We start from the raw sequence: 9,215 nt of genomic DNA, 5'->3' as shown, positions 1-9,215 counted from the left end.
AGATACCATTGAAAAGGTGATAAGATCATAGGATTACAGGTTTCAAGTCTGAAGGGACCTCAGAAACTTAATTCATTTCCTTAATTTTAAAGATGACAAGACAGGTCTATTGAGTGGGTGACTTTATCACAGTCACACAGGTCATAGAAGATTCATTTGCTAGTTGGAGAAAGAAGACAGAAATGGTAAGAGATGACCAGTTAGGACAGAACTGGAGAAATCAGGGAATATTAATATGGGATAAAAATTAAGGTGAAGACAGAGGAAGGTAAAGATGGATATAGGGTAGAGAGAAAAAAGAAAAGGAAATTAGATATATAATGATATTACATATGTAGAAGAGATTCCCATCCTGAATAGAGCCCCTCCTCATTCTTTGGTTATATATTGGCTTGGTGCTTGGGTGGGTAGTTAGGTATGGATTCTAAGTGAAATTGAAAAGCTTCAGAAAAATGTCTCTAACTTCAGAAACATTTCAGTATTAATGTCTCAGCTCTCCTCTGCTTGCTTGATCTTCTTTAACAGCCTCCTAAATGCTCCCTTCACATCTTTATTTCTCAGGGTATATATCAGGGGGTTTAGTGCAGGAGTTCCCACAGCATAAAAAAGACCAAAGAATTTTCCTTGATCCTGGGCATAAGGGTTTTTGGGCTGGAGGTAAACAGTGATGACAGAACTATAGAAGAAGGAGACCACCAGGAGGTGGGAAGAGCAGGTCCCAAAGGCTTTCTTCCGTCCTACTGCTGAGTTAATCTTTAGCACAGCCCGGACAATAGCACCATAGGAAACTAAAATGAGGGTCAGTGGCACAACTAGAATGAGGACACTGGCCACAGCCATCTGGATCTCATTGTAGGTGGTATCTTCACAGGAAAGGCGGATGAGGGCTGGGACTTCGCATACAAAGTCATCTACTCTTCTGTGAGAGCAGAATGGTAAAAGAAGAGTGGGTGGTGTCTGGACCACAGATTCCAATAGTCCAATGATCCATGCTAAGGCTGCTAATTGTTGGCTAAGGCGGGGATGGATGATGATGGCATAACGGAGAGGTTGGCAGATTGCCACATATCGGTCAAAGGCCATGACAGCCAGGAGGATACACTCAGTGGTCCCTAGAGCCAGGAACACAAAAAGCTGAATGGCACAGCCATTAAAACTGATGGTCTTCTCTGGACCCCAGAGGTTGGACAACAACTGGGGAACACAGCTCGTGGTGAAGCAGAGATCCAGGAAGGAGAGGTTGGAGATAAAAAAGTACATGGGAGTATGGAGTTTGGAGTCCAGGATAGAGAGTAAGATAATGAGTGTATTGCCAACCAGGGTTACAAAGTAGGACATCAGCACTATCATAAAGAGGACCTTCTCTATTCGGGGGTGGTCAGAGAAGCCCAGGAGAACAAAACCTCCTGGGGAGCTTTCATTATTCATGGCCTCGATTTGACTTGGACTCTGGAAAAGGAGAGGGGGGAGGATGAGATGTTTCATAAATTTTTTCAGTTTATATATTATTTGTAATTATAAACTTGTCAAAATACAGCAGTGAGGCTATTTTTTCTCTCTTTTCTTTTCCAGTGTTCCATCTCCATTCACCTACCTCTCCACTGACATTTCCTTCCCATAGACATAATAATTATATAGCATACAGCATGGATCCTCTCAACTCTGTTAATTATCATCACCATCCTCTACCCTTTTGATAAAAAAAATTTGTAAATATGAATATGAAAACCCAAGATATCCTAAGTCACTGACTGACAAAAAGGGAGAATATGGACTGTATTCCCCCTTCCCCTACATTTCATTCTTTTTTAGGTGAAATGGATATTACTAAAAAATTATAAAAGAAAAAATTCCTCTGTTTAAGAAAATGAAGTTCACAACCAGGAACATATGTGTATAGGATATCTGTTTGGCCTTTGTTTTTCTAGGAGGAGAAATGCATGACCCAGAACTATCCATACCCTTTTTTACCATGTTCTTCCTCATAACCAATCTACTAACTCAGGTCAAATGGCTAGACTTGGTCATTTGTTCTGAGTCAAGGGAATAGAATTTTCCTCCTTTGGGAAGCTAACTGATTCAGAAAATCTCTTTCACAGTCTATCCAAATAGAATGAAATGATCTAGGGAAAAGAAAATGGGAGATATGATCAATTGATCCTTTGAAAAACCCATGGTCTAATTGGAAAGACTGACTAAACACTAATGAAAAAAACTGGAAGGAAGATGAAAGATTAAATAAAACAGATAAATTGAAGGGAGAGAACACAAGTTCATAGGAATTTGTATCACATGGAATCAAGAAGTTCTTGAAGGAGGTAGTCTTGGTCTTTGAGTTAAAAGTGGGGAAGAGTTGGGACAAGATGGAGGCAGGAAAAGAAAGGTTGCAAATTACCTTAGGCCAAATCTCAGAGGTGAAAGATAGAGATTGGGTGATAAATCAGATTAGCAGAGAGGGAGTAGGGATTAGGGTAGAAAGAGCAATGGAGAGGTCAACTGGCCCTGAAAGGCCATCTTGGTTAGAGTTTTGCCTCTAGGCAGGATTGCAATAAACTCTTTCTTGACCAATGAAAGTCCATCCTGTGTTTGAAGGTCCTTTCCTTGTGGGGTTCACCAATTTTTTTTGTCTCTGTCTTTATTCCTTGTTTGAATTATCTATATAGCTGCCTAATCATCTCTACATACTTAATTTATCTCACTTTTTCTCTTCTATTTTAATTTCTTTTAATCTTTGTATTTTGACTCATTTATTATCTCTGTCTCTCTTTAGGTTAGCTCTTTGAGTGACTTGTGTCTCTTTGTCCTTGTTTTTTTTTTTTTTTGCTTCTCATTTAAAGACCTTGTCTATAGTATTTGAGTATACATTATCTTTTGTGATTCATTCTCTCTCTTCACTCTGTTCTGTTTTGGCTTTTTGTTGTTGTTGTTGTTTCTTCTCCTAGATTTCTACCTATACTTTTCCCCAAACTATCTCACCCAGGGATTCTTGTCTGTTCCATAAATAGGAGAAAAGACTCCCTTTTTGCTAACTGCCAAACTTAATCCTCGCAGACAACTAGGGATCAAATTTTCTACTTACCCTCAGTCAGTGACAGAAATCTCCTAGATGTCTTGCTGTTGGAGCTCTGCTATATGCCAAAGAGCTCTCAGCCCAGTCCCCAGCTTCAATTAAGCCATCAAGATGAGAACAGAAAAGAGGATAAGGGGAAACAGAAAAAGGATAGGTAGAGGCAATGGAGGTTATACTAGTAGGTCAGGGGTTTATCTTGTTAGGGGATTCTTATTCAACAAAATCTTGGTCTGGATAATGTGGTGCAGATATGAGGAGGATGGGGATTGGCAAAATGACCTCCTTCAGGCCCCATCATAAGTGACAATTGATTTCTTTGGGGGTGATGGAAAAAAAGAAACTCAGATGGAGAGTAGTAGTCCCCCTACAACCTCATCAGCTAAGCAGGAGGAAATAAAAGGCACTGAAGAAATATTATTGTGGTGTTAGAAGGGGGTTAGAGTGATTGAGAGGGAACAGATCCCAGATCTTTTATCCCATGGAGAGATGTAGCTCATTAATTCTGCCAAGACCACAGGGAGAGGGTGGGGTAGACCTAGGATCTGGGCCCCAGGCCAGCAATTAGCCTCTAAGTGAGGGTGAAGAGAGTAGAAGAGCCCAGGGAAATACAAAGCAAAGCAGCAAAGATGGTGGTGGGTTATCTTTTGTCTGATAGCAAAGACCTAAGCATCCTGATTCCCTGACACCCTGGCCTCCCTTTCTCAGGCACTTGAGGAATTCTTACACTTTGCTAAGTTTCTAATGCACCTAGCATCTCTCACACCCAGTCCTTTCATCAGAGAACAGGAGAATAAGAATAGGTGAGGAGGAGGAGGAGAGGAAAAAAGTTCTTTGAATAGTAAGTCAAATAATTTTCTTTTTTCCTTCTAGATATTCAGGACCAAAGCTTTATTGGCAGATAAAATTGTTTATGCATCTGACTAAAGTCCAGAGGAGTTTTCAGACCAATCTTTATATTTCTAAAATTATAAAGGCTACCTCTTAGAAATCAAACTGGTCAAGAAAGAAGTGTTGAAAGTGATGTACTTTGTAGACTTCAAAATATATTTTTACTGCAGTGAAGTGACCAGATCCAAAATTAGCTTCAACTCCAATCCAGGGCTCCTGCCTCCATCCAGGTTCTTTCCCATCATATAAAGGCACTGCAGAACGTCTAAAAAGTTCCAAGAGTTTCATAAAGATTTTCTTAGATATGTACTAATGGGAGTGAAGATGGGGAGGTCCTGGGTTCAAATTTGGCCTCAGACCCTTGCCAGCTGTGTGACCCTGGGCAAGTTACTTAATCCCCATTGCCTACCACTCTTCTGCCTTAGAACCAACACATAGTATTGATTCCAAGATGGAAAGTAAGGGTTTTAAAAAAAAGAATAGCTATTGAATTGTTCTGTCCTTTCCACCTCACATTCCTCTGAAACTGCACATGATTCTAGTGTTATGTTGATGAACCTATGGGAATGTGTGTTGGTGGGGGGTTGCTCTTCTTCCCTTTCCACAAGTGATTGAGGACGTTTTTCTCATCACCTGCCCCTCTGCCCAGCAGCCCAATGGGAGCACTTCTGTCCTCCCCTACCTGGGGTAAGAGGATGGCTCACAAGTGTGTGAGGGTCATAGTTTGGGCTTTTGGCCTCTAAAAGGTTTGCCATCACTGTTCTAGTGTCTTTTCTGGGTAGCATTTTTGCAAATATTTAAAGATAGCTACCCTCACTGCATCCCTCAGCACTTTTTCTCTGCTTCACTGATGAAGTTAGTTAAGAGTAAATGAGAAATGAGAGGTAGAGGGGGGGGGGAAATCAATCAAACAGACAAATATGTTTTAGTGCTTATTTATGTTCCTTTCCAGAATGTTTCACTAGAATACTGTATTTGATGTCAGAAGACCTGGGTTCAAATCTTGACTCTATTGCTTATTATCTGTGTGATGACTTCGGGAAGTCATTTCACCACCATGGGCTGCACTGCTTCATCCTTTTAATCTATATAAAGGGGGTTAGATTTGGTGACTCTAAAATCCTTTCTAATTCCAAATTTATGATCTTATGCCTGAATGGCTTTATTAGAGAACATAGAGTGAGTGATATTGCAGTGGCAATGAAAACTTTTTCGAGTCTCACTTTTAAAGAAATGGGAAGCAAAAGAAACTAGAGCCCTTGTCTACTTGGGACATCTCTGTAGGGCTAGTTTGGAGAGGCAAGTGTTCCACACAGGAACAAGATGGGGAAGAGGAGGAAGAAAACCAATGCTACTTTCAGTTTCCTAGAAATAGTAAGTGTTAGGAGAAGCTGAATATACTCTGGATCAGGGAATCCCCTGGGAGGAAACTTTGGATTTAACCCTCTGTCTCCACCCACTGTGATATTTCCAGATTTGTTCCTCTGATAACCTTGTGTTCATATATTTCCTCTGCATAGTTTCTTTGCTGCCTCCTAACTCTCACTCTCCAGCTCTCTTATCTTTTTTCTCTATCTCTCTAGATAATCCTTTGCCACTGTGATGCAATGTATAGCACTTTGGACCTGGAGTCAGGAGGACCTGAGTTTAAATATACTTGTATATCCTATACTTGTTAGGTCTGTAACTCTAGACAAGTCATTTAACCTCTTGCCTCAGGTTCTTCATCTATAAAATGGCAATAATAATTGCACCTGCCTCTTAGGGTTATCGTGAAGAGAAAATGAGACGATGTTTGTAAAGCACTTTGCAAGTAAATCCTGAATATTTTTATCATCATTATTATTTCTATTTCTACATGCAAACTCTACATGCCCTTTCTCTTTCCTTGCAAGCCACTATCTTGGTTCAGGCCCTCATCATCTTCCTTAGGTCTGAACTATTGCAATTTCCTATTGGTTGGTCTCCTTACTCAAGTCTCCCTGCTCCAGTCCATCCTTCACTCAGTGGCCGAAGTGATTATCCTAAAATTCCCTTACTCCATAAATTCCAATGGTTCTCTATTACCTCTTGGTGTAAATAGAAAATGCTTTGTTTGTCATTTAAATTCCTTCATAATCTAGCCCTTTCCTATCTTTCCTTCTTATGCTTTACTCTCCTTCACTCTGTAACTCTGGCCTTTTTATTATTCCAAATTGAATCCAACACTCCATTGCCTGTCTTTGTACTTGATGTCCCCCATGTTTCAGATCAAATCTCTCTCCCTTCCTCCCTCCCTCCCTCTCTCTCTCTCTCTCTCTCTCTCTCTCTCTCTCTCTCTCTTTTTCTCTCTCTCTCTCTCTTTTTCTCTGTCTCTCTGTCTCTCTGTCTCTGTCCCTTGCTCACTCCCTCTTTCTCCTTCCCTCCCTTCTTCCCTTTATCCCCTCTCCTTCTCTTTCTTTTTCTCTTATTGCTTTTCATTTATATATAAATGTAAATATGTATATATTTTGTATGGACAAATTTAGACATTTTCTCCCCCATTAGAATGTGAGCTTCTTGAGAGAGGAGAAGAAAGGTTTTGTGTGTGTGTGTGTGTGTGTGTGTGTGTGTGTGTGTGTTTAACCATTACCTTCTGTCTTAGAATTGGTACTAAGTATTCCAAGGCAGAAGAGCAGTTAGGGCTAGACAATCGGGGTTGAGTGACTTTCCCAGGGTCACACAGCTAGAAAGTGTTTTTTTGCTTTTTTGTGTCTCCACTGTAGGCATAGTACCTGGCACAAGATAAGTTCTTAAAAATGCATGTTGATTCTATGTTCCCCCTTTCATATTTATCAATGATATGTCCTCTGGTTTCCTCCACCTCCTCCATTTAAACCATGGATAGAGAGCTTTTGTGGGAGATGGAGGAGTAGAGAAGAGAAGGATGGCTAATCCTTGACTCTTTACTTTTCCTTTAAAGAGTGGTGTGAGGATCTAGCAAATTAACATACATGAAACCATTTGGAAAAGTATAAAGCTTTGAACAAATGTAAGGGCTTCTCATCCTACACCACTGGAGTGCTATTATTTCTTCTACTGAGACAGTTAGGTCGAATTGTGGATAGAGTGTCACACCTGGAGTCAGAAAAAGTCATCTTCCTGAGTTCAAAACTGGTCACTAAATGCAGTTTGCCTCTGTTTCTTATTTGTGAAATGAGTTGGATAAGGAAATGACAAACCACTCCAGGATCTTTGTAAAGAAAACCCCAAATAGGCTCACAAAGGGTCAGGCATGCCTGAACAATAACAACAAAAATTCTTGTATCCCCCTTTAATGGCTAGAACACAATTTGTTTCGTTATCACTTTCAACTTGTTCTGCGGAATTCTTCCTGGTCACTGGTGATGCGTTAGCATCCTGAAATCTCACTGGAAGGCTAAGACTAGGCAAGGCTTGGAAACTTTTTCAGGGTACTACAGGGAGCTTACCCAAGGGGAATTATACAAGTGAGCAAAGACCATGGGTTCAATAACAATACAATAGTGAAGCTAAGATGAAGAATTACTTCAAGAATTTTAAAAATACTTAAAATCCTATGGACAGGATGAATGAAGTAGCAACTGAATAACAACAAATTTTTATATATATTTACTCATTTGCTCCTACCCCAGTTCTGGTAGATTGAGAAGGATGATGATGATTCTTTGCATGGGCAGATGGAACAACCAAGATTCACAGTGGTTTGGTGAGCTGGTTAAGATTGTTCGGTCTGGGAGCAGGGAGGTGGCTAAGTGGATAGAAAGCCAGGTCTACAGATGGGAGGTTCTGGGTTCAAATATGGCCTCAGATATTTCCTAGCTGTGTGACCCTGGGTAAGTCACTTAACCCCCATTGCCTAGTCCTTCCTGCTCTTCTGCCTTGGAACCTATACTTAGTACCAATTCTAAGACAGAAGGTAAAGGTTAAAAAAATTGTACAGTTTGCATACTTCTTCCTCTTCTTTTCAGTATTAATTCCAAAGGAAACAGTGATCTCTGTATAGCCTGAGGTTCTTGACTTTTAGATGTCAGTGGGAGACTTGGAGAAAAAGCAGAAAGAAAGGTACTGGATTATGCATATGTGAGGAAAGTGTGGGAGTCAACACTATGCTAGGGGATTGAAGAGTCATTTGAATGACAGCCAAATAGGAAGGATGAATAGATTGTTGGGATATTGAGATCCTCAAGAATACTCAAGAAATTTTCTGGAGACTTGTTCCTTCTTCAGACCATCCAGACTATCCTCCTTCACTACATTCCAATAATTTTTTTCATCCAATCATTGAGTAACAGATGGAGTGAAATAGTGGGCAAAACACTGGATTTGTAGTCAGACGACCTGGTTTGCCACTTACCAGCTGTTTGACCTTAGACAAATCAGTTTACTTCCTTGGGCTTCAACTTCCTCTTCTATAAAATGAGGGGGCTAGACTAGATGTTTATAGTCTCTTCTAGCTTTGAAGCCTATGATTCAACTGTGCACAAGCGTGCACAGTTCTAACCTGAAGGTCCAATGGGTGATATGTAGAAAGCTTCACTGGAATATTGGAATAATAGAGGAGATTTACATGAAAATTACTGAAGATACTTAAAAACAAGTACAAATGAAGTTCAAAAAATTTTTCTAAGAACTAAAGGATTCCATAACCAAATATCTGAGTCAAGTGGAATCAATCAGAGAAACTTTTCTAAATGAACCAATGCAGAAGAAAGCAAGATGGGATGAGGGTGATTGGAAAGAAGATACTTCTGAGAAAGGCCTTCTTTATTGGGATCATGGGGATAAAGGCTAGAATTGAGGAGGGTGGGACTGCCTCATTCCATGTGATCCAGTAGATAATCTTGAGATGACACTCATCCCCTCCCCACCTCCAGAGGAAAGAATTTCAGGGATTGATCATGTGGAGAAAATTACTACTCCATGTGAATGTTACTCTGTGACCTTTCTGTTTCCCTTTCTCTCTATCTATCCTTCTATCCCAACATCTCATCAGAAAAACTGAAAGTAAGTTGCTTTATAAAAATAGTATTGGACCAAAGTTTAAAATAAAGTCAAATATCTTTATCAACATGGGAATTTCCATCTTCTTTCTCCACTCCCAACTTCCCAGCCCAGTTTCTTAGGATAAAAGGCTGGGAGGCAGGCTCATTCCTTATTCTATTCCTTTTCAGCTTCAGAGATGGCTGGCTCCTGTCTTCATGTAAGTTCGAGTGTGTGTGTGTGTGTGTGTGTGTGTGTGTGTGTGTGTGTGTGTGTG

At 40.2% G+C, this 9,215-nt stretch overlaps 2 protein-coding genes across 2 annotated transcripts in view; one reads left to right on the top strand and one right to left on the bottom strand.

Annotated features, from left to right (window-relative positions):
* Positions 1-489: 489 nt before the first annotated feature.
* LOC123244340 (olfactory receptor 2H2) lies at positions 490-1,431 on the bottom strand. Its single transcript, XM_044672755.1, has one exon. It carries the CDS (start codon positions 1,426-1,428, stop codon positions 490-492), a length of 939 nt encoding a protein of 312 aa, XP_044528690.1. The 5' UTR covers positions 1,429-1,431.
* A 7,706-nt stretch (positions 1,432-9,137) lies between these two features.
* UBD (ubiquitin D) overlaps positions 9,138-9,215 on the top strand; it is a 4,206-nt gene continuing 4,128 nt past the window's right edge. The window contains exon 1 of the mRNA XM_044676924.1: positions 9,138-9,168. Coding sequence (XP_044532859.1) covers positions 9,138-9,168 — 31 coding nt within the window. The remainder of the gene's footprint in view (positions 9,169-9,215) is intronic.

The sequence above is a fragment of the Gracilinanus agilis genome, chromosome 4 (genome assembly GCF_016433145.1).
Source record: "Gracilinanus agilis isolate LMUSP501 chromosome 4, AgileGrace, whole genome shotgun sequence".
NCBI classification, from domain to species: Eukaryota; Metazoa; Chordata; class Mammalia; order Didelphimorphia; family Didelphidae; genus Gracilinanus; species Gracilinanus agilis.
This window is presented reverse-complemented; position numbering and strand designations above follow the sequence as displayed.